We start from the raw sequence: 26,703 nt of genomic DNA, 5'->3' as shown, positions 1-26,703 counted from the left end.
TAAAAAGCATAAAATAAATTATTTTTCCTTTTTTTGGTTTTTATGTAATAAACAATTTTACAAATTGTTTTATATTTACGATGTAGTTACGTGAATATATTTATAAATAAGATTGGTTTTGGTATTAACTTATCAAAAACTACTTTTTGAGTTTTCTTATGACCAGTGACTCCTTCTTACCAATCTGCTTACAGATGAGAATCTTTTTTTGGTAGATCTCAGTCTATAAGCTTCTTTAAAGGTTTTTAGTTAACTTTTTTAATAACCTTTCATTCTTTTAAATACTGCGTGTCCGGAAGCAGGATGCAAGGAAGATATGCCTAACTCTTGCTTACAACAGGAATTAGTTTAGTTCGAGATGTTCCAATTGGTAGCATTCCGTTTATGAGCTTCTTTGAGGTATCATAGTTTCCAAAACAATTCAATGATCGATTGTGATCATTCCTTGTTTTGAGTCTTCCAGTACATGAAATCAAATCGTGAATTCCATAAAAATGTTCGCTTTATTTTTCTGCATCCCCTAAGAGATCGTATTTTGTTTTATAGGTACCCAATAATATTAATGAATGTATGAAAGATTTATAATACCCGAATTAGATCGGTCCTCCTGATTACCAAAAAGCACCTTCTGCGATTTCAGTACAACGAACAATATTCAAGGAACTGAAGAAGAATACAATTTGTATGTCCACAAAGTAAGGTTATATTCAGCAATATTATCGAAACTAATGCAGAATATCATACTGAAGTCGACTACAAATAAAAGCTATCACCAAATCTTTTTTTAGTTATTACCCAACGGAGGCCTATGGGACCAGAAAAACTTTGTCAGTGCGACATATTATGCTATATAGATGAACTCCGAGACACTTTTTCGACAGGGGTTTTAATGTTTCGATCAAGTATAGAATAACTGTTGGGATACAATTCTTCCAGGAGAACCCTTATTCACTGATGGCTCAAAATCATAGGTGGGGACTGAGAGCTGGCTGATATTTTACCCAGTACACGTGATGTATATTCGTATCTACACTGATATTCATGCAGCCTTAAAATCCACGTGATCAACTACAGAATGAGGTTGCTGTAAACACAGATCACTGCTCTAAGACCGGAAAGAATTCTACCTGCACGGCCATACGGATCTGTCGGAAATGACGTTTGCTTAGCTCTATTATGTGGCATTGCATCCTATTAAGCAGCGTAAGCTTCTATATTAAGCAACGTACTTGGATCAAAACGAGAGGCAACTCGTAAACTGATCTCCCGATTTTTTTTTGTGATTAATATTATTAATTATTATTCAGGCTCGAGTTCATTAAATTGATTTCCTTAGAAATACAATTTATTCTATTCAATTTTCATAATTCTAAAGAATACTGAAAAAGTTATATTTAGACACACGGCAGAATGGAATGCATTTTCGGGGTTAGCCACCACCCCCTCATCAGCACTCTTTTGTGTCGATGTAAGTTTCGCTTGTAAATATCATCTATTTAATTCACCAGTTTTTACTTTTGAAGTGACACAACAAAACATCCAAACACCCAAACTTAATTTTCGGTCATATACTTCGTTCAAAAAGATCAGGTCAAGATCTTACAAAATCATTGGGAGCTACTCAATCAGCAAACGCTTGCAAGCAGCAGGATTCATCTAAAAGCAGGGAAATCGGGTACCACACGCATAGAAGCTGAGAGACCTTAAAATACGATTTAGCAAATGCAAAATTTTTTTAATGCCGAATCATTAATAGCGATGACAAGTGGATCCACTACGATAACCCGAAGCGTAAGAGATTGTATGTGAAGCCCGAATCGACACAAAAGCCAAATATCAATGGCGCTAAGGTAATTTGGTGGGTGCAAAACGGTCGTATATTTTATGAGCTACTGAATTCTGGCCAGACCGTTACATGGAACCTGTACAGAATGTAACTGATTCGAATTTGTCGAAAATCTCCCAGAATATGCGGCCCGACATGAAACCTTAATATTCCATCCTCACAACACTCGTTGCAATACCGGCTAAAAAGTGTTTCGAATGGAATTGTTAGAAAGTTTTGCCTCACCCGTTTTATAGTCCAGACCTTGCCCTTCCAACTACAATTTGTTTCGATCAATGCAGAACGAATTTTGTTTGATTTTTACTACAATAAAATATATGTACATACGTAGAGGACATGTGGAATTACCGATGTTTTCAGTTAAAATTATTATATCAATTTTCTACTGAAATTTAAATTTCGCCAAATATGCTATCGTTATTATTATTCTGCGCCCAATAAAAAATCCTGCAAAATTTCATAAATATCAAGAAAAAAAGTCTTATTTTGTAACAATATTATAGACATTCTGTTATCTTAACAACTTTTGCCACATTTAAACTTAAACTTTGTAACACATTTTCTCTAAACGGCACCAATACGCACAACACATTTTCGAAGCACTGACAAAATTGTCAAAGCAATTTACTCAATTTGTTAGTATTTTAGTTGTGAAATTGTGTATGTTTGTGTGTGTGTGTATGCATTTGTTTCAGTGCCAATGTATGAGTGTGAATAATTTGAAATAATGTGCAGTGCAATCAGTTGGAAAACTATTTCTAACCAAACCAAACCAACAACCAACCAGCCAAGACCATCACAGACAATGACATCAACATCAATGAATGAACTTAAAACAAGACTGGTAGTGGAAGTCAACTATTTGACAGACAGACCGGCTGGCTGACTTAATGACCGAGTGACTGAATGCTTAAGTGAATAAATGAGTGAACGACCGACTGAATGTATGAATGAATGAATGAGAGTAGTTTAAATGCAATTGTGTAAAAGTAGTATCGTTTAGCCTGTTTAGATAAGAAAATGATGCTGGTTTACCAACATGACCATCGTCATCATCATTGTCTAGAACATTATTATTGTCAATATTATTATCATCAGCATCAACAACATAGCAGAGAATGTTGAATGTTTGGTTGGAAAAATGGGGAGACTTTGTTTGAATTAAATATTTAATAAGAAATAATATATTTTCCTTTATTTCGAAGACCGATTTAGAAAACTTTGAATTTTTATATCCTTCACCATAAGAGGAAGGGCATATATAAAAATCGGCCCACAAATAACTGTGATATAAGAAAAAACAAGTAAGAAAGTATGGTCGGTCAAGCCCGACCATATAATACCCTACACCAAGTAAATGAGTAAAAATATTTTTCTTTTAAAATTTCAATAATTTATATTTTTGAGTGATTTTCGGAAGTGGGCCTTATATGGGAGCTATGACCAATTATGGACCGATCACCATAAAATTAGGTCGTGTGATTTATGTCTATATTAAAGTTAACTATGTTGAATTTTGTGTGTATACCAACATTTTTAAGCGATTTATGCACGTTAAAGTGATTTTCGGAAGCGGGTCTATATGGGAGCTATGACTAATTATGGACCGATCGTAAAAAAATTTGGTGACATGAATTTTGTATATATAAAACTTATTTGGAGCGAAATTTGTGTAGATACATAGATAAATTAAACATTTATGACCGATAAAGTCCAATTTCGAGGGGACATTTGTATGGGGGATAGGTGAAATAATGGACCGATTTCAGCCAGTTTCAATAGGCTTGGTCCTTGGGCCGAAAAAGTAATATGTACCAAATTTGATCGAAATATCTTCAAAATTGCGACCTGTACTCTGCGCACAAGGTTTACATGGACAGCCAGCCAGCCAGCCAGCCAGCCAGCCAGCCAGCCAGCCAGCCAACCAGACGGACGGACGGACGGACGGACGGACATCGTTTAATCGACTCAGAAAGTGATTCTAAGTCGATCGGTATACTTTAAGGTGGGTGTTAGACTAATATTTTTGGGCGTTACAAACATCTGCACAAACGCATAATACCCTCCCCACTATGGTGGTGTAGGGTATAAACAGCGACAACCTCTATTTTCAAACTATTTTTCACCCAAAATTTTTTTTCACAAAAATTATTGGGTACTTCCTTAAAAATGCGGGATTTACAATAGATGGTGTGTCTTTTGAACGCAGGTTTTGTTTTAATGACTTATATGTCATTTTGCTGTCATTTATTATAAATATATTATTGAACATTACAGTGGGGCAGAATCAACATTATTTGGAAAAAAAATCTGTAATTTCCGGGCCCTACAAATGATCCAGGGCCGGTGCTATGGGGGCTGAAAGTAGGGTACCTTCGACATGTAACATTTTTAAAAGCGTGCCATTTTTTGTTTCCCATCCGATATCAAAGATTTTTATATTTCTGAAAAAGCGGTTGGCTAGGTATTGACATGCTTGCGTATGCTATTTATCTCTTACAATTTTTGAGTTATAAGCATTTCAAAATTGAAATTTAAAAATTCGACCATACTTTGGTTCGCTTTTTTAAAAATATATGGCGTACTTTTAACCGAATGGACTCGAACTTTTTTTTGTTAGTTAAGGCTTCATTAGTCTTTTCTTTCCGTTGCTGTTGCGTTCTGTTCCGTTCTGGATTTTACTTATGTTAGTTGTTCTATGACAAAGTATATAATTTTTCTTTTCTTTTAACACATAATTCCTCTTTAAAACACATTAATTTACCTGACATTCCCATTTTCTTTGATATTTTCGACCTGACGGCTCGTTTTTCTCCAAATTTCTATCAAATTTCACAAAATCAATAACAATTAATTTTTTTCTTTATTTGAAAAGCCACTGTCATTTACAATTACGTAGACAATTTTTGTTTTCAACAGGTTCGTCCGGAATAGAACGGAACAGCACAGAAAAACTAACTACTTATACATGTTTTTCATGTACAAAAGAGAAACAGCTGATTCGGAACGTAACAGAAAGTAAAGACTCATTCTGCCTTTAGACAACTAAATTACCAATAATATACAAAGGATTTCAGAGCAATATCGATTATGGATCCAAGAAAAGCGATCTTCAATTTAAAAATTCTAAAAATAGTAGATTTTTGCGTTTTTTTGGGCGAAAAGGTGACTTAAATCTTTTTTATTTTAAGAAGAACTTCCTTTAAGCACATATACGAATTTCATATTTTTTATATTTGTCGCCCCTCGGCCTTCAAAATTTGACCTATTTTTGTATCAAAATTTCAAATTTTGGCCACATGTTCTAAAATCCCATAGCTGGGATCAGAAAACGGAAAGCAGCTATGAAAACCTTGATGTGTTTCCTATTTATCCCCAAAATATTTTGCCAACCTCAAAGAAAATGTGCACCATAAAAAATTTAAAAAAATACAAATTTTCTGACAAGTTTTTTTTTACTTTGTTATTTAGAATGACAAATTTTATCCCGATCGAACCAACCGTTTAGAACTGTCAGATTTATTTCCAAAAAAAATTGATTCTGCCCCACTGTGCAGTGTAAATAACAACGTTGTTTTTGTTTCAAAAATGTCGAATTTTATGTCAACAAAGCGTAATATGCAAAACCATTGGGAGTTACTTAAGCAGCAATTTAAAAACGTTTACGAATAACAAGATTGATCCAAAAGCAAGGAAATTGGGTACCATACTAATTGAAGCCGAGAGATCATGAAAAAATGTGCATATCCGAAATGATGTTTGAACGCTATAAAAGAAAATCTGTTTTGCACCGAATCATTACTTGCGATGAGCGTAAGAGATCGTATGTGAAGCCCGGCCAACCAGATGAATCGACACCAAGGACAATATCTATGGCGCTAACTTAATGATCTGTATTTGATGAGAGAAAAAGGTTCCTATATATTACGAGCTGCTGAAATCTGATCAGACCATCACATGGAACTTTTACCGAATACAATTGATTCGATTGAAACGAGCATTTGTCCAAAAACGCCCAGAATTTGCGGCCTGGCATGAAACCGTAATATTCCATAATGTCAATGTTCGGTCACTTTATGAAATACCTGTTAAAAACTATTTATAATGAGTGACTGGGAATTCCAGACCTTTCTCCGACCAACTACTATTTGTATCGATCGATGTAGAACGATCTCTCTGGGATATGCTTCATCGTAGAACGTAGTATCCGAAAATGAATTGATTCGTCCTTGGCCCCAAAATATGAGCAGTTCTTTTGGCTCGGAATCCATATGTACCCCAATTGTATATAAAAACCATATTGTATTATGATTTTCAGAATCCAGCTTTTTCGAAATTTTTGTTTCAAAATCCCTCATTTTTATGCTTTACTTTCCACTTTTGATAAAAAAAAAACCATTTGGTCACGTTACTCATACGCCACAACTGATATTATAGCGATTATAAAAATATTTCAATTCGAATTCAATACATTGAGTATCAATTACAATAAATGAATAGGTAATTATCAAACACAACCTTATATTTATTGAGCAAATTTTCCGCTTAGCCCTACAATTAGAAAATACCTAGCGCATGTGTAACTAAACACTAATTTCGCTTTTGAATGCTGTGGTCGGCATAAAGAGAACATACAACCTAAATTTAACTAACACGTTATTAACTTCCTCATTCTGTTTTAATCTGACAAGCTATTGTTTGAACTTTTTGTTCCTTAGTTGATAATTTACGTTTACATTCATGTTGTTTAAATTCAAATTATCGATTACATTCGGCCCCTAGTGGCTATTAATGCCAACCACTGTTTAAAATCAATAGAAACAAATATAAATTATACAAAATATTAGTAGTAAAAATATTAAACATTGTTAAATTTTTACCAAAATAAGAACGCCACGGCAATAAAATGTCCTTAAAAGAATTGACATTAGTTGTCTTGTTGTCAGTTTTTGCCCTGACAACTGCAGTTCATATAGCAGAAGAAGAAACTCTTTTAAGTGGTACTTTGAGAATCATATTTGCCAATATATTTAAACCAAAATCCATGAGTGTAAGTGTTATAGTCAACATTAGTGGTCATGGAAGTTTTAATACTAACCAAGACATCTTGAACAAGGTGATGCTTATTAATAAGAATATACAAGTACCAGTGACAATAAATCAACATACAGCCTTAAATATGGTGCATTTTATTCATGCAAAATTAATATTCATCAATTCGGCAGAAAATGTCAGGTAATGTAATAAGATAATGCATAAATAATATAATTTACAATTAATTTTCATTTTCTTATAGAATGCGTATGGAAAATCTCTTTAATAACAATGAAATTGAAACTGTATCAACGAAATATTTAATTGTTTTATATACTCAAGACTCTATGCCGAAAAAACTTATTGAAATGCATAATATATTTCGAGATTTCTTTAATATTTATATTATTGATGTTGTCATATTGGTATATGATGCAGAGTCTTTGCTTTTGTACACCTACAAACCATACAATAATAATCATTGTGCTTTTACTAAACCCACATTGTTGCGACGTTTCGAAAAAGTTCCTGAATTTATTTTATACCATGATTTGTTTCCCATTAAAACTAAGAATTTTCATCAGTGTCCCATGAAAGTAGTTCTCTGGCATATACCACCATTTGCGGAGTTAACCTATCAAAATGATTTGGTATACTTCAAGGGTTTTGATGCTAAAGTATTGAACGATTTGGCGGAATATTTGAATTTTTCCATAGAGGTTGTACCCAATGAACCTAAAAATTTAATAAGTGGTCAAGTTTTTAGAAATAATACAGCAACTGGTGTTTTTAAATTGGTAAGTTTCAGAGTTTTGCTCTGTTTGGGCCGACAATAATACTTATTTCAAATTTAAATTATCTTATATTACTCCTATGCCTAGCTGTTGGAGCGTAAAGCAAATCTAACTATTGGTTTCATTGCATGCATGCCTAGACGTTTGCAATTTACTAGAGGATCCATGCCATATTTTCTTTCACAACTTTTAATTATTTTCAAAAACTCTAAAAAGTATACACCATTTCAACTGGTTTTAAGGCCTTTTTCTACATCGACTTGGAGTTTCTTTATAGCTGTATTCATTTTAAGGCCCCTATTTAAACGACTACTCTATAGAAGTTTTAAATTAAGACAAAGCTTTCGTAAGCTTTTAAAACTACAATGGTTGTTATTAATTTTCTTACTGCGTATATCCTACGAAGGATCAATACTTAAAGCTATACGTATGACACCTTACCGACAGTTACCACTAACTATAGATGAAGTAGTAAAACAAAATTATTCTCTTATTACGGACTATGCCTGTGCTCGGGTATTACATGAAATAAGTATTCTAAAAAATATCACGACAATTGTACCGGGAAATCCTCAAACAGTATTAGAATCATTGGATGACTTGCCGCCAAATACTTGTATCTTAACCAGTGATATTTTTGTGTCGGTTTTTATGAAGAGTAGACTGAGTAAATACAAAAATTATGCTATTGTTCGCGATAAGGTTTCCAATAACATGATGTGTGTATTCTTTCCCCGTTTATCATATATGGCACCCATGGTAAATACACTCCTGAAACATTATGCCATGTTTGGTATATTTCATAAATATGGAAAAGATCTTGGTTTCGAAAATTTGCCTATGACTACTGATAAATTTAGGAGACTTTACAAACAGAATCCACTAACACCTTTAGATTTGGCTTTACTAAAGGTGATATTTTGGTGTTTTGCAGTAATGAATATCTTAGCAGTGCTGGTATTTATATTGGAACTTTTAAGTTTACGTTATAGGATTTTGAAGTCTATTTTTACAAAAATATTTTAATGTTAATATACTTAATACAAATATTATAAATAAAGAGCTTAATAAATGGAAGAAAATAATAACAAAATTTTAACTTTCCTTACTTTTTACCCAATAAATATATGAGTAAAATCAAAAGTATTTGCGAATGACTAAAAATATTTTGAATAATTTTATTGTTATGACACGAACAACATAATTTAGTTGTATATTCCTATACTTAAGCCTACTCAATCTGTTTGCCGCAACCATCGCACAGTGGGGGATCTGAAAAAAAAGTGGAAACAATCTGTAACTTCTAAACGAATCGCCCGATTTTAATAAAATGTCCCGTGACTATAGAGGAGGTGTTGATAAGTTTAAGTTTTGAATTCGGGCCTATAACACCAAAGGGGGGCCGAGCCACAAAGCCCCTAAGTGGGACACCTCGGGTATATCAAAAATTAAAAATGATGCCAAATCTTTGTTTGCCATCCGATTTGAATCCCCCTGTGCATCATTCTAAATCAAAATCTAGGTGGACAAAATTTTGAAAATCGGTATCTTCAGAAAAACATGAAAAACTAAGTTTTTTCGAAAGCTGACAATCTGCTCTCCTCCGATACAAATGGGGTTTTCAATTGGACATTTCGTTTTCTCGACAGAAGCGCCAGAAGTTCAACAAATTTTGAATCATATTTTCGTTAATTTTTTTTTAATATTTTACTGCTTTACTAAATTGGATATATCTCAATGGTTTTACCATATAGAATTTCATACTTCAAAACATAGCTAAACATTGATATAGGCTTTTATTAAATGTATATCTTATGTTTATAGGCCTCTCCATTTTCCTGTTATAGTCCTTTAAACTTGGTTCTCAAATATACTGATATTTTTTTTTCTAAGAATGTTATATAGCTTGCCAAAAAAAAGACCGTCGAAGCCGGTCCAATGACTATATACATCATTTAAAGAAACTTCTGGGGAATGTCTTTGTAAAAAAGTTGTAGCCGCCAGCACCAGCCGAAATACTTTTTTTTTAATTTTTACGGAATGGAATTTTTAGAAATATTTCTTTATTTATTATTGATTTTTATATATCTAGACCCTACTGTAACTTGAAATATAGTAAATACAGAAAAAACGTATTTTTTTTAATTTTTTATTAATGTTTTTATATGTATATCTAGACCCTACTGTAACTTGAAAAAAAATTTATATTGATCTTTTAAAGATTTTTTTTTGGAATCCGAGATACCAATTCTATATAAAAAGATCGCCAATTAATTTTGTCCACTTAGATTTTGATTTGGAACCACAGTGCATAGCAGGAAAAAGTTTTGGTTTAAATTTGAAAATTTAAAAAAATCTTAAAAATAAAACCTTAGCTTAACTGATATTAAAATGCTGCATGGATTTCTCTCGAAACAATATTTTTTTCACATAGTATATATGTTTTTCTATTACATAAAATAATAATGCCCGTCCGACTTGGAAGTGTCATTTATAAAGAAATTGTTTTTACGATATATGATAACTAAGTTCAAAGATAAATGTGAATGGCACTCAAGAAAAATACAGCTAAATTTAAGAAAAATTTACGGAAACTCTTTAAAAGCTTGAGAATATCTTGTTACATTCCTTGTAATCATTCATCAACAATATATACCTTAATTACAACAATTTGTAGGTGATATTTTCAAAATTTCATTTGACTAATGCACGAACTCGATCTATTGGACAAATTTATTTTATTGGTGTATCACTTAAAAAAACATTTTTTTGGAATTCTTACCTTGGTTTATGAAACATTTGTGCAATTTGTTCAAAGTATTGGCCATTGTTATCTCTGACCTTTTTTTTGCCATCTTTCTTGCAGCATATTGATTCTGAGCCAAAAGAACTGCTCATATTTTGAGGCCAAAAACGAATAAAGCCAATACTCTGTTCTGATGTAAAACGTATCCCAGAGAGAGATGGTCTGGCCAGATTTCAGCAGCTCATAATAGATAATGATTCGGTGCAAAAATGATTTTCTTTTATAGCGTTCATACATCACATCGGGCATGCAAAACCGTCTTTCAATCTTTCGATCGTCTCTCGGCTTCAATTCTTATGGTACCCAATACTTTGGATGAACGTTTTGAAATTGCTGATTAAGTTTGCCAACAGTCTGGTTAAGTTTGCCAACAGTTTTCATGGAGTAATGTCTGCAATTCTTGGACTTCAAACTTTTTCGGCTGGCCACTTTGGAAACACACAAATCAGCTCTCGCACGTTGCAATCGATATGTACTCACCACTTTGGTGAGGAACCGGTGTGCTTCAGCAGCACTTTTCAAGTTAAAGAAGTAACGCAAAACTTCCCGCATATGACGCATTGTTGGCTTAAAATTCGACATTTTCGAAGTAAAGAAAAACGCTGCCGTTTACACTATAATGTTCAATAACTAAGTGAGAATAAATGACAGATACGAACCCAATAAAAAAATCGTTTTTTTTTAAATTTTGTTAAAAATTATTTTTTATCGTATTCGGATCCTAATTATCTTTTTCATAATACGATTTTCAGAATTTTATTTGTATCGAAATCCATCTTTTTATCATCTACATGTCGATAAGCGGTCAAAGTTATTTCGTTAAAAATTTGAACAATGTGAGTACATACTTGATTGCTTCAGTACTTTTAGTTTACAACTGAATCTTTGTGCCTCCCTCACTAGTGTAAGTAATATCTACTGAATACCAGAAACATTATTAATACCCAACAGTTGTGGGTGACTTTTCCGCACTAGTGGTTTTACATACATTTAGTGTCACAACTAGTTACATAATAAGACATACTTGACTAGCTACATAACTGGAAATTTTAACATGTATGTATACATCGAGGAAACTAATTTACCCCAAATAGTAAGTCTAAAAGACATCTCCTAGTACTCAAACCAATCGTCTGTACGTAATAATAGACTCATTCTCGGTGTATTCACCTATTATTTACAGACATACAGACCCAGTTTCTTGTAAATAACTCATTATCCGACTACTACATGCTTACTACCTATGGACAGTATAATAGTCTACGAATAAAAATTATAATTTTTTTCTTATTCGAATTAATAAGAATGAGTGCTATTGGGTGTATGACTTAAAAATGTGCGATTTTTTACATTTTATTTTGAAACATTTGCAAAATAACTTTCCAAAGTACAGTACAAAATAAATAATATATACATTGTCTGTCAAGTGACTATACTACTTGTAAAACTGCTGGGTATTTTCTAAAACTTTAAATAAACACTTCAAAAAATACCAATATATTTTCATAAGTAGACCTTGAAGATGTTCTTGTTACTTTAATCATTTTCTAAATGTTTAATATGATTTTATTTGCAAATGTAATTGGCATCTATTAGATGCTGCAAATACATATTTAAAGCCAGAGACCGAAAATAACTCGTCCACAATTCTAGTAATAGAAATTACCGCTTATATATATGTAGTTATAAAAAAATTATTTAAAATAACTACTATAAAACAATTTTTGGTTATGTGCCTTAGTATGGCATTTGATTTCTATTATCTTCTTCTACAACTTTCTAGAGTCCGACTCAAACTTTTTTTCAGGCCGAAGCCAAACCTAATTGTCGACCTAATCCAAAAAAACGAAACTTATCGAATTCACGTGGGAAAAATTTACCGGGAATATTTTTTTAGAAATTTTCGAAAAATTTTTGTTGTGATTTCTTTGTACATTTTCATCTTAAAGTTACAACATGATTGCCAAATTTGTTGCTAATCGAATTATTCCATTATATCCATTAAAGTGACAGCCGATTTTTTTTTTGAGATTTCAAAGAGTGCCGGGTGGCTCTCTAAAAGCTAAATGCTGAAAATTTGAGCCAAACGGATAACGATTTCTGGACGCGCATCGAGGTCAAAGTTCAGATATATGCAAAATTTTACTATTTATATGGAATAAAGAGATGAAACTCGTTAACTTTCTGCATTGCTTTCTAGAAATATGTAGATTTATTTATATTAATGAATATTACATTAAAAACATTTTTTGGAAATTAACCCTGTATCTCCTTTGGGTCAAAATTACCCAAAAACTGTATTATCGCCAAAATTCGAAAAAAATGCAAATTTTTCAGTTTTTGTTAAAATTTTGCTACTAAATAAACATTTTCGCAATCGAATGCAAAAGAATCGAAATGTGTACGTAATTATCGTTGTAATGAGATATAAATGACAAAATTTGGTTAAAAAATGTTAAAGTTATAACAAATTCGCCAGACCATTAACGTGTTTCAGGCAACTTGAACAAAAAATTTAGGAAAAAAAATTAACATATTTAGAGAAAAATTAAAATAAAAGCTAATTTTTTTTTTCAATATATCCGTATTTACTTGTATATGAGTTTTTGTCTTCGTAGGATAGATACCGTTAACCTATTTGCAGGTATGGTCAAAAAAAAATATTTTTTTTAACGGCCGTTTCGAATATCCATTTTCAAATTTTTAAAAATTTTGTTAAACTAATTTCCGAATTTTTTGATCATCACATTGGGATTTATTGAGATCATAATAGGGAATAAAAATGTGAAAAAATTATGTCAAGACCTCTTACAGTTTTTCCGTACCTGCGATTTAAATTTTGCGACTTTCAAGAAAAACTAATTTTTTGTCCGATAATTACGTACGCATTTAGATTATTTTGTATTCAATTGCAAAAGTATTTATTTAGAAGCAAAATTTTTACAAAAACTTAAAAATTTTGCATTTTTTTTCGAATTTTGGCGATAATACAGTTTTTGGGTCATTTTGACCCAAAGGAGATACAGAGTTAATTTCCAAAAAAAAATTTTAATGTAATATTGATTATATAAATAAATCTACATATTTCAGGAAAACAATGCAGAAAGTTAACGAGTTTCACCTCTTTATTCCATATAAATAGTAAAATTTTGCATATATCTGAACTTTGACCTCGATGCTCGTCCAGAAATCGTTGTCCGAATTGGCTCAATCTTTCAGCATTTAACTCTTAGGCCTAGTGTCACAATATTCCACCCAGCACTCTTCAAAATTTTAACAAACATTTTTTTCCATACAACTGATTGTCACTCTAATATCCATAAACGTTTTTCGGTTCGCTTGAAATAACCGAATTTTTGTGACTCAACTAAAATTTTTCAGCCACAGCAGATAAATTCGGTCTCTACGAATGAATTAAATTGAAATTGTATATTTTTAAATGAATTATAAAGGAGCTGAAATTACAACTTCTAAGGATATTCATATTTACAGAAAATAATAACAATAATCGTGGTTTAAATTTGTTTATATACAATCTTTTTCTAACACTCTTTTTTAATAAAACGAAAGAATTCGTTGATTTTGTTGCGATCTAAACTACGAGTATGGCAAGACCGTTCAATAGCCTTATTATAAACGCTTAAAAAATGGACCAACATTGGACAAAAAATATAGTTATTTTATACTTCTTTTAAAACGCTGGAAAAAGTCTATAAAGACTACTTATTGGAAAAATCTTTATTCGTTTTTGCAATTTAGTATTAAAAAATTCCTCCCGGAAAGGAATAAAGTCCGGGAAATTAGGAACCCTAACCCTACCACTGCGGATTCCATTAATTTATTCATCTAGAATTGAAAACCGAAAAACATAAGTCCTCGAATCTGAGTTATAAGTTCTATTGATTTTCATTATAAAAATGTCGGTCTCGGTATTTGGTTAAATTTTATCCGAATACCGTAAACCGAAGCAGAATATCTACACATTTAAGATTTCCCTCAGTGATTTACTACTGAATGCAAAAATTAAGTGATAAGCTACTACATCTAAGAAACTAACCAAAATAAGTGCACCATTTATTTTCATGCTCTGCTTAAAACTTTATCGTTTTATAAGAAAATCTAGCATCTTCTAGAAAATAAGACAATTTAAATAGCAACACCAACAACAAAATAAAAGCCAATTACTTTGGTGGTAAGCCTAAATGCAATATGTTGCCAGAAAAGTTTTATAACACCATTTAATAATATGAGAAGATGCAAAATACTTTCATAAAGAACCATTTGTAAAGCAATTATAATATTACAATATCAACACTTTCTACACAAGGGAAACTCTTTCAAAACAAAAACACACTCTGAACACACGAACTCTCGTATTGGAGAAAATTATCAAGGATAAAGTTTCAGAACTTATGAATCAAATTTAATACAATTAAAATCTCAAGAAACATTGAAAATGTTAAAGTAACGTTTAAACAAATGCCAACATTTAACAACTAAACCAAAAAGGAAATTGTCTCTTTATAGAAAATAATTTCACGAATTTAAAGTACAAAGAAAACTATGACAGTATTTAGGATTGCGAAACTGTGAGTATAAGCATTTTGGCATTTAATAAATTGTAGAATAGAAAAACTTTCAATGATTTTAATTGCAGGTCTTATAAATTATCTACAACAAAAACATGAGCAGCATACATGGAATCAACTAAATTGAACTGTGTGTTCAATGAGGTAAAAACAATAGAAAGAATTGTAATTATTTATCACCTGGTTTCAATTGTCTTTGGCTTTAGTTGTAAGAAGATATATGACTGTAGATACTGTGGTATAAAATAAAGTTTTCAGCAATAGTTTAGAATTATTTTAGGTAAACCATTTAAAACCAAACACGACCTTTGAGAATATGTATTGTATATTAACACATTGACTGCCACATCGGACACATGTGTGTGACACTGCACTATGCGGTTTACGCCACGTCGGACACATATGTCCGACACGACTTTTATTCGCTCTAGCCATGTCAGACAATAGTGCTGCATTTTAAGAATTTTTTCGATGTTGTCTGGAAGTTCCTCATCAAAACTGTAATCTTCACATTCTTCATCACTTTCTGAACTTGTACTGAGTATTTTTTCTAACTCAGTATCCAATAAAAATTTCTTTTTCGCCACTTCGTAAGACCCTCTTTTTTATAAAAAAAAATCTGTTTCTAAGCAGTAAATATTACTGACAGTAGCCTAAATTCCAATATTGACGTTTTCGAAGACATTACGCAAAGAAAATGCTGTGGTCACCAGCATCTTATTTGCTGAAAGTGCCTTGCCAGTCAATGTGTTAATATACATAATCATTGAGTACACTTAGAAAAAATGTTGGAATGTTGCAGTATAATATTGTAACATTTTTATAATACACATTTAGTTACTTATTAATAAATTACACATTAATGAACTAAAATTTGAATTCGATAAAAATAGAGAATTTTTGGAACTTTCTCATGGTTTGATTTTATGAAGAGTTAATTTATAGAAATTTTTGTATAAGATCTCTTAAACCCACTGTACACATTGTATTTGAACATTATATGATTGTACAAATGAATCAATGATTCTATAAAAGACATAAGATGTATGATGTAATTTTTTGTATTTATCACACAGTTGTTGTTGTTGTCTTTGTTATTGATAAGAGTAATAGATTTCACATCTTATACAGAATACTCTCTGTAAGATATACAATAAATATTTATAGAATGTCTTTATATATATAAGATATAAATATATTAGGCAGGCTCGAACTTCATGCAGAATAAATTTATTTTAGTTAGGCTTCTTAATAAATTTCACTACTAAAAATAGAGGATATACTTTTGAAATGCTTCCTTCAAATGCTGCTCTATGCTGTCAGAAAACCATTATATTTTTTTTCCAAATTTGTAAACAACTTTGCTAACCGCAAATTGCATAAAATGAATTGACAAGAAACGCTTTTCTGCCTTTATCCATATTATATTTTATAATTTGCCTTATTTTTATAAAAATAATTTTATAGCTTTGGCAGGTACAGAAAACAAAATTAGCGAAGATCGAAGTGCACGAAAAACATCTTTCACAGAACGCTGATTATTTTAACCAAGGCCATAAATCGTTGAAAAAGTTTTATTTTTTTTACGAAATTTTGTATACAAGGACTTCATGAAGTTACTTACAAAATTTTAACTTTGTAGAAGACCTGCAAGGATCCGAAAGAAACCTGATACCGTTGGGTTAGCATAAGCCAAAAGATAAAAAACTAATTGATTTTTGTTTAAATTTTAATAATATATTGATTAGTATTGAAACTTTTATAACATTTTCTATTACAAGTCTATTTTATGGGTTTTTACGAAACAGTATTTTTTATCATTACAATATAAATAAACACCACAATGAGAACATGATATAATTCACCGTTATTCCGGGTAAGCGAGTTTGCCAATAGGCAAAAAAATATATATTATTCCAAAGATGATAGTGTACTTCAAAGTACTTTTGGGCAAAAAGGTCCAAAATATGTTTTGTTTTCATTTTGTAAGCTTATTATTGTTATGGTACTTATAAGTACCGTCGACAAAGGGTTAAAACAGCTGAATAATATTGAGACATTGTTGTGATATGTGTCTTTCCATGATTAATTATCATAAAAAAATGAGAGTACTCGGCAGTGTGATCTATGAAATAAATAAATGAAGAAAAATCTCTAAGTCACCCTTATTATTGAGTGTACGAATTTAAAATGCGAGATTTACAATTAATTTTGGAGGTCACATATCTGTTATTTATTCTCACTTAGTTATTTCTCTACAAAACTGCTTCATTTGATTTTTGAAATTGAGTGGTCGATAAATAGGATTTTTGCCAACAAAATCCCTCTGTGAAGTACACTGATTGCACAACAAAACTTATGGTGAATGTGTTCCATCGGTTTCAAAGTGCGAGAGATGGATTGTTCGGATCACAAAAGATTACCCAGGCCAAACAAGTTTAAAGAACAAGCATTGGGGGCATTACTCCATAAAGATTGTTGTCAAACTCAAGAAGAGCTTGCAAAATCAATAGGAGCTACTCAAGCATCAATTTCAAAATGTGCGGCTGGATTCATCAAAAAGCAGGGAAATTGGGTAGCATACGAGTTGAAGCCGAGATACCTTGAAATACGATTTTGCATATCCGAAATGATACTTGATCACTATAAAAGAATGTAATTTTTGCACCGAATCATTACTTTCAATGAAAAATGGAACCATTGCGAAACTCGAAGCATAAGAGGTCGTACGTGAAACTCAGTGCACCAGCCGAATCAACACCAAAGCCAAACATTTATGGCGCTAAGGTAGTGCTCTGTATTTGGTGGGTGCAAAAGGGTCCTATCTATTATATGCTTTCGAAATCTGGCCAAAACATGGAACCTGTACGAAACGAAACTGATTCATTTGAAGATAGCATTTTCCGAAAAACGCCCGTGATATTACATCATGACAACGCACGGCCACATAATCCAATACCTGTTAAAAACTATTTAGAATGAAGCGGTTGGGATGTTTTGCCTCACCACACCGTGTCCCGTCCGACTACTATTTGTTTCGATCGATAAATAACGCAATCTCTGGGATACGTTTCACTTCGAAACAGAGTATCCGATATTGGCTTGATTCGTTATTGGCCTCAAAATTTGAGCTGTTCGTTTAGGGATCCATATGTTGCCAGAATGATAGGGAATGGTCATAGCTAACAATGAACAATACTTTGAATAAATCCATATTGTACAAATGAAATATGAGCTAAAATTTTAAAAACAGGGGAAAAATGATAAGTGAACATCCAAATGACATTCCACAGAATCTCTCAGAACATTAGAATGACATTGATTAGAAAATGCATTACGTCCATGATATCCAGAGGTCGGTGGGGATCTGGTGATTGATTTGATATTTGCAGAATTTGATTTTTTTTTCTGAGCGGTTCTAATTTAACTGCATATGTATGTAAGTGAAAAAAGTATTTATGTGTGTTGTGCAGTTGTGTGCATATATGTGAGGGTCTAACACACAATTGCATTGGAAAATGACTTTTAAGTTATTTATGATTATTATTTCATGAGAAAATTCTATTCTATAGAAATAATTATTATGCTGTACGTTCATAAACTCGTATGTAGTTATTGTAGACTCACAATATAATTTATATGATGTGAAGTCATTTACAATTGCACACAAATCTACACACTCAGATACACACTTCAGGTCTTTTCATACATTTGATTAATTTCTTCACAGATAGAATACAGTTCTAATGCACCTGTCTCAAATGATAATGACTATGACTATGAAACTATTGATGATAATAATGACAATAATAATACCCGAGTCATTTATTAATTTAAGTATTATTTTACAGCATTGTTAATTGAAATATTGCATACAACATTCATGCACGTTCAGCAAATTGTGTGTCCCAAAATGTCTGAATTTTATGTTGCATGTACTTGATGATTATGATGATACGAATAATATTTCAATATTAAATTATTTATTAATTGATTTATACTTGCCATCATCATACATTCATGCACTTAGTTATAAATACTAAATGATCTTTTGTTTTATGTTTAATAACAGATTAATATAGAATTTAAATCGGTGAGATGTTAATAACATTTGTGCACAGATATTGGAATTTATTTGTAAAACAGTTCGTGAATAATACCTTGTGGTATATTAAGTAGATTATTAAATAATAATTATTATAATTGATATGCACTGGTGATGTGATTTAAAAAATTAAAAGCCATATTTATCATGCAATTAAGGTTTTATGGAAGAATATAGTTAAATAATGAAATGTGTTTATAAATTCAATTGGTATTTTAATTACAGCTTGAAGAAATTCTGCCAAAAAGCAATAACATAAGCATATTTTCTCTACAATATGGATTTCTGATATAAATCCTTTTGTATACAAAATTGTAATGCAATTTTATCTTACATTCATGGCTTTTTTCCCATTCTCATTTCAAATACATTTACAATTAAATTTACTTTTTTTTCTATCTCTCCTAAAATCGCTCATAATATTAATATTATTTATACTGACCTTAAGCTTTTGTTAAAACATTTCCTAACCACATTAATTTGAAATTATTGAAATTTATTTGTTAGATTCCATAGAAAACCAAAAAAGCCAAAAGAATTAAACAAACAAAAAAGCTGGAAAAAAATATAGAACAAATAAACATTTCTATTACATGCTGTGTGCGGTGCGTTGTTCACATATTAAAGGCGGCACCGCATAAAATTAATATTTTATAATTGTAAATAATTCATGTGGTTTTGTTTAACAACTGTCATGCATATAAATCATATAATAAAAACAATAACTAAATTGTTACACACAAAAAAAAAGCAAAGTTGGAATAATATTAGAAAAATATAAAATTTCACATAATAAAACCAGGACAAAGAGAGATAGATAATTCAATTTAAAGTGGTATAAAATAAATTTGAAGCCATTTGAAAAATGTGATTATTAATTGTCCAATTGCATATGAGCATGTCCGCTGTAGGGTCCACAGAGACCAAAAACTAATTTTTTAATAAATAAATAAATAATTTTTGTAACATTTTTTTAAAAAATTTAAAATCTTTATAACAAATGGAGCTAATATTAGTTGTGTTAATGGGAAAATTGCTTCGAAAATTTAAAATTTTTTTCATAATTATTCATAGCTCCCATATAAGACCAGCTTCCGAAAATCACTTTAAAGTGAATAAATCAGTTAAAAATTATGGTATTCATATAAAATTCATGATTCATAATTTCATGGTGATCAGTCCATAATTGGATTTGTAATCCAGCTATTGATCAAAAAAGGTGAAAAATTGGTAAAAATTTTAAAAATTGGGCATTTTTGCGATTTTTAAGGCACTGGATGCACCTTTTCCGTGTAGGTATGTTGCGTACTTTTTTCTACTATTCAATATCTACAACATTGCTTCAGCCACAAAAGAGATATTCCGTACGGTATACGAGATATAACCGTGCTAAAATATAGAAAAAGTGATAAAAATCCACCTTGAGGAAAAAAAATTTGTATGGCCATTAAATTAACACGGCAGCCAACTTGACAAAACTAATTTTGCAGAAGTTCTTATTTTTGGGGCTACTTTCACGTGCAATTGTCAGAATTGAGTCCCAAAGCAATGAACTGAAAAATGTTGTACTGTGTTAGACAATAAAATTTAGAATATGTCAAACAAAGCTTGATTAACGGTAATCTTTTCATTTGATTTCCTAAATCGTCGATTGCGATCATTATAATCAAGCGCCGGATAATTTAAATTTGTATCAAAATGTTGCTATTCAATGTTTGTCGCGTTCGCTATCATAAGTGTATATTTTTTCAAGAATTATTATTTTAACATGCATTTATAGATGAGTAAAACGTGTACCGAAAGAAGAATGAAGGCTATAACAGTCCGATTCTCGTTTATCGACATTGGCAAAAACAAATACCAATCTAATGAAAGAAAAAGTAGTAGAAAAATTATACTAAAGAAAAATAGAAGATTGAGCAAATATTATTATTTACCTTACCAAAAAAACATAGGGAAAAAAGCATAGGGAAAAGCAAAAAAGCAAAAAAAAGATTTTTGCATTTTCTAGATGCAGTCAAAAACGAATTATAACTTATGTCGCGTTCTTGATTCTGATAACTTGGTAACAACAAATCGACAAATCCTATATTTATTACTAAACACAGTGCTACTTCCTAATGTAAAGTAAATGGTGAACCAATAAATAACAAATACTATTTTGGATTGTTTCCCATTTACCTTTATTAATGATTTATAAGTGATTTTAGAATTTTCATATAAAAATCGATATTTGGTGGGAAATAGGCGCTATAAACAGAATTTGGAATTTTGGCAAAACGACTTTATTAGAAACAGAAATCAGCATAGCTTTTCAAGATCAGCATAGCTTTAAGATTCAGTATATATTTAACCATAGACAATATTGAAAATCCAATAAAATTATTTTAAAAAATAAAAATTTACTTCATTGTACATATATATTCGTAAAAATATTTGAGGGGTATAAAATAACATTGTCTTAACCCTTTATCGACCGACGGTACTTATAAGTACCATAACAATAATAAGCTTACAAAATGAAAACAAAACATATTTTGGATCTTTTTGCCCAAAAGTACTTTGAAGTACACTATCATCTTTGGAATAATATATATTTTTTTGCCTATTGGCAAACTCGCTTACCCAGAATAACGGTGAATTATATCAAATTCTCCTTGTGGTTTTTATATATGTTGTAATAATAAAAAATACTGTTTCGTAAAATACCATAAAATAGACTTGTAATAGAAAATGTTATAAAAGTTACAAAACTAATCAATATACTATTAATAAAATTTAAACAAAAATCTATGAGTTTTTTTATCATTTGACAGATGCTGACCCAACGGTACCATGTCCCTTTCGGATCCTTGAAATTTTTTAAATAACTTCCTGAAGTCCTTATTTTCAATATATATTTCATAAAAAATTAAACTTTTTCAACTATTTAAAGCTTTAGTCAACAGGGGGTTATATTGGTCTTACTGTAAAGGAGAGGGCAACAAAACGAAAAATCTATTCAAGCGCAGTTATTTCTGTCGAGCTATAGTTCTAATAAGATGCTATCGGAAAATGGAAACAAGAAATTATTTGCTTAGATTTCAGTTTTTCACTCAAATATGCACGAATATCGCGTTCTGGATGTGAAAATGTTTCAATATGAAGTCTTGACCAAAATTAGTTTGATAGAAACAGGAATTATAGATATGGCGCTATGTTTCCTATGAAGCTATGATTCTTAATGTGGTTCGCCAAGAATCGGTATATTATTAACCATAGACATAATACTAAAAATCACATCAAATTATTTTAGTTAGTTTTTTATCGCGTTCTTGAACCCTTGTTTATGGATATATTGGAACACAATTTTATATCCCTCGAATAGGTCTTGATATATAAATGCTATCGCAAAATGAAATCCAAACAAAATTATAAGATTCATTTATTTCTATGTGAATTTTGCCACAATTCGTTTCATAGGAACAAGAATTACATATTCATTGTCAAGTATTAGTAAACAAATACAATTTGAAATTTTGCAAATTTAACAACCTGTTTTATAAAATATTAAGTATAGTCAAATATTGGTAATTTGTATCTTATGTAATTTCTCGTATAAATAAGGACAAATTAATATTTGTAAACTTTTAAAACACCAACATATATTTTTTAAGTTTTAAAAACTTATACATAACATTTGGCGTTGAAGGATTAATTACTTTATTCTTTATATATTTAAAAAATTCTTAATTCTACTAAATAATTTTTCACAAATTTACAAATCAAGGCCATTATCTAACAAATTCCCCATTTCTCACATACACAACTTGACCCATCCAAATATATATAATACCATTCTTTAATGTGTTTTTTGTATTCTTTTAATTAAGTTTGTAGTTTCTAGCATCTAACAAAAACAGCAAACAAACAAACTTTCACTTCTTACAACCCCTTAACGAAAATAAAATAAATAAATAAACTACCACAATGAGTATCTGTATACAATAAGAACTTTTCTAATTATCCAAACAGACATGGTTTTTATTTTCATGTTTTACTATTGTCATTTGGTTGAATATTAGTAAAACTTTGGCATTTTTTTTTCCAATGATTTTTTTATGTTTATTTCATTGTATTTTTGCTAAAAGTTGTGTGTTTATTTGCTAGTGATGTTGTTGATATGTTGATGTTCATTCTCCCAAATACCAAAAAACTAATTTGCAAATAAATAACTAAAGTTTTTCTATTTGTTGTTGTAATTATTTATTAACACTACAACAAGTGGACTGTAAGAGATTTAAAAAAATATTTATGTATGGTTTAGTTTGTACATTTTTGTTCTTTGACTTTAATATATTTATTTGTTAGTTGGCATTTCAAAAGGAATGCAGAAAATATTTCCTACAAAACAAAATTTTTCAACAGTTTTATGATGTAAATTTGCAATGTCATTATCATTAGTGTTTGCAACTTGTTTATTTGTATGTTTATGCAAAGTTCAAAACGAGTGTTTATTTCTAAGTGCTCCTACAGTTGTGCTTTAGTTTTGTATGTGTAAACAAACTCCTGCTGTTAGACTTTGCTTTTGCTTTCTTGATTCTAGAGAATCTTTGATTATTGTTGTTGTTGTTGTTGTTTTACTGCAGTTGTATTGACTTTAATGTAAATTTAATGAGAATTTAACTTAATATTTCAATATCATTTTCATTATCATCATCACAATTCCGTTACACATTGTTGGCAATGTTTGTGTGCATGTAGTATACTATACTCCGATAAAGAAGACATCATTTGAAACTAAGTAAATTGATTCATGGAATTGCTATAATGATTTACATACTTAGGAGAAAACTTAGCAATGAAAGCGTTTGTAAATATTTGATATGTTAAAGGTTGTGTTTAAGGAGTATGATATTTACAATTGTTTCATCATGCTAAATATTTGAATTCAGAGAAATTTAGAAGAACCACGACCTAAATTCAAAATTGTAGTTTGCAACATACCGCATATAATTGTTGAGGGCATAACAACAGAGAGGGGTAACTCTCATTCCATAACTTATAACCCAAATAAAAAAGTGATGAAGCTGTTTCCGGTATACAGAAAATATTAGAAATGTAGATAATGAATAAATAAAATTGAAAACTAATCATGTTACGAGTATAGTATAGCAATACAGCAGCGTTAAACTTAGTTAATGTTTCACTACATATATCCGAATGTTATATATTCAGATGTTCATTTAGTATTTGGAGTATATTTGCTAAGAATACATCTCATTATCGTCAAGAGATTAGGGTGATTTACGTATATAGAAATTAATTAATTAACAGTGTCATTTTAAAAAACGAAATCAAAACTTTTGAAAATTGTGTGAAAAAAACTCTTTTTCACAATATTTTTCATACGTTTCCAAAATTTTCGATTTTTAAATGGAAAAGATTTCGTAAATCATACGCAGTCTTATGTTCCTTTTCATGTGGAGGGTAAACATTTCTTATTAAATCTGCTATTCACTCGCATCCATGTACAGTAGGGTGGCCCCGTTTGTATGGAGAAAAAATAAGGTATCGATGTTCCCGAATAAAATGAAAATTTGATTCATTCTAAGACTACGTTTTGAAATTTTTTCGTCCTGGGGTCAATATTTGGCGAGCTGGATCATGAATTGAGTATACAGAGATTGTCAGATAGGGATGAAATTAGGTTTAAACAAATTTGAATAAACATTGAACTGGACTGAATTAAAAAAAAGAAAAAAACTATTTCGGTGAAATTAAATGATGTTTACACAGAAAAAAGTTTCAACATAAATATTATGATTTGATTTCATTGAATTCAATTCATAATATTTATAAATAATTTCTTAAATAGTATAATTTTGTTCATATTTTATGTTTTCAAAAAAAATCTAGAAGGCTTGAAAAATATTATTTCAATTTCATTTATGTATATTTTTATGTTGTTCAAATATGTTAGAAATTTTCCTTTGGAAATTTTTTATTTTTTTATGATTTTCAGCTACAAAATGAGAAAAAATGCGCGAAATTCACTAAATTTTGTTAAAAGGATGAAATTTATTAATGTTTATTAATGTTTTATTATGATTAATGATATTTTTTAAGTTTCAGATATTTATAATTCATCTCAATATATTGGCCAATATACGGCTATTATGCAAACATTTTTAAAATAATTCATTAGATAATACAATTATAATGCAATTTATTATAAAATACCATACAATTTACGTAAAAAAAGCAAAAAAAATCCGTCATGTACAATTTTATAATATTTATGAACATGTTCTTATTCTGAATGAAAATAGTTTGGGAAAAAAAAGTCAAGTTCGATTAATAATATTTATTACAAAATTCATTCCAATTATGAATTTCTTTTTTCTGTGTATGATCAAGAAATTTCATCTATGTATTTGAATAAATTCTATGAACAAATTAAAAAAAAACTAAAATTTTGTCAAAAATCTTAAATTAAAAACTATTTTTTTTTAATTTCTAATAACCAATTGAATGCGTCTCTCAAAGACCTTTCATATGATACCAAATTTGCATATATTTCCTTTGGAAGAAATATGGAAAAAAATTTAAAAACCTCAAAAAAGGACCTTTATATCCTTTGATCCAGCTCGCCAAATATTGACCCAATGACGAAAAAATTTCAAAACGTAGTATTAGAATGAATCAAATTTTAATTTCATTCGGGAACATCCGCAACTTTAATTTTGGGGCAACCCTAGTGTACAGTTCGCCTTGGCATAATGTTGCAGAGATATAAATTAATAATACGACGGAAAAAGTACATTGGTCTCGTGAAATCGAGTTATTGGTTTATTCGATCTATTAAATTCTTTATCGATTAAATACAAAATTACATTGGATTTCATTCTTGTCGTTTTCAAAACCGATTCCGACATTGATTGGATTCTATGACAACTCCGATAACTTTGACCTCTCCTCGATGCCCCTTGAATTTATAGCACAATTTAAGGGACTGATAAAAAAAATTAACAGAAAGTTCGTATTATACATCTGATTAAAATGGTTATACACTACAGCACATTTTATTATTGGGAGTATGACTTAAAAATACTGGATTTTTTCATATTTTCAGGTTTTATTTTGCAACTTTTGTACAACATGAATTATTAAAGTATCGGCCATTGTTAGCTATGATTTTCCCTATCTTTCTGGCAATGGAATTACTCATCTTTTGAGACCCAAAACGAATCAAGCCAATATCGTATACTCTGTTCCAAAGTGAGACGTATCTCAGAGAGAGCGTTCTGCATCGATCAAAAGAAATAGTTGTCGGACGGGGTATGGTCTGGACTATGAAGCGTGTGAGGAAAAACTTTCCATCTCCTTCATTCTAAATACTTTTTAACAGATATTGCAACATGTGGCCGAGAGTCGTCATGATGGAATAAGTGTACATTTTCCCTGTAATGATAGAGATAGAACCCAAATGATCTAGCAAGCTATTCTAGAGTTTTACAGCAACCTTCATGGAGTAATGCTTCCAATTC

At 30.4% G+C, this 26,703-nt stretch overlaps 1 protein-coding gene across 1 annotated transcript in view; it reads left to right on the top strand.

Moving 5' to 3' along the window:
* Positions 1 to 6,752: 6,752 nt before the first annotated feature.
* Positions 6,753 to 26,703, top strand: part of LOC135958332 (uncharacterized) — a 65,435-nt gene continuing 45,484 nt past the window's right edge. The window contains exons 1-3 of the mRNA XM_065509237.1: positions 6,753 to 7,081; positions 7,143 to 7,677; positions 7,762 to 8,586. Of these exons, the coding sequence (XP_065365309.1) occupies positions 6,753 to 7,081; positions 7,143 to 7,677; positions 7,762 to 8,586 (1,689 nt within the window). The remainder of the gene's footprint in view (positions 7,082 to 7,142; positions 7,678 to 7,761; positions 8,587 to 26,703) is intronic.

The sequence above is a fragment of the Calliphora vicina genome, chromosome 4 (assembly GCF_958450345.1).
Source record: "Calliphora vicina chromosome 4, idCalVici1.1, whole genome shotgun sequence".
Taxonomy (NCBI): Eukaryota; Metazoa; Arthropoda; class Insecta; order Diptera; family Calliphoridae; genus Calliphora; species Calliphora vicina.
The sequence above is the reverse complement of the archived record's forward strand: the minus strand, read 5'-3'. Positions and strand labels throughout refer to the sequence as shown.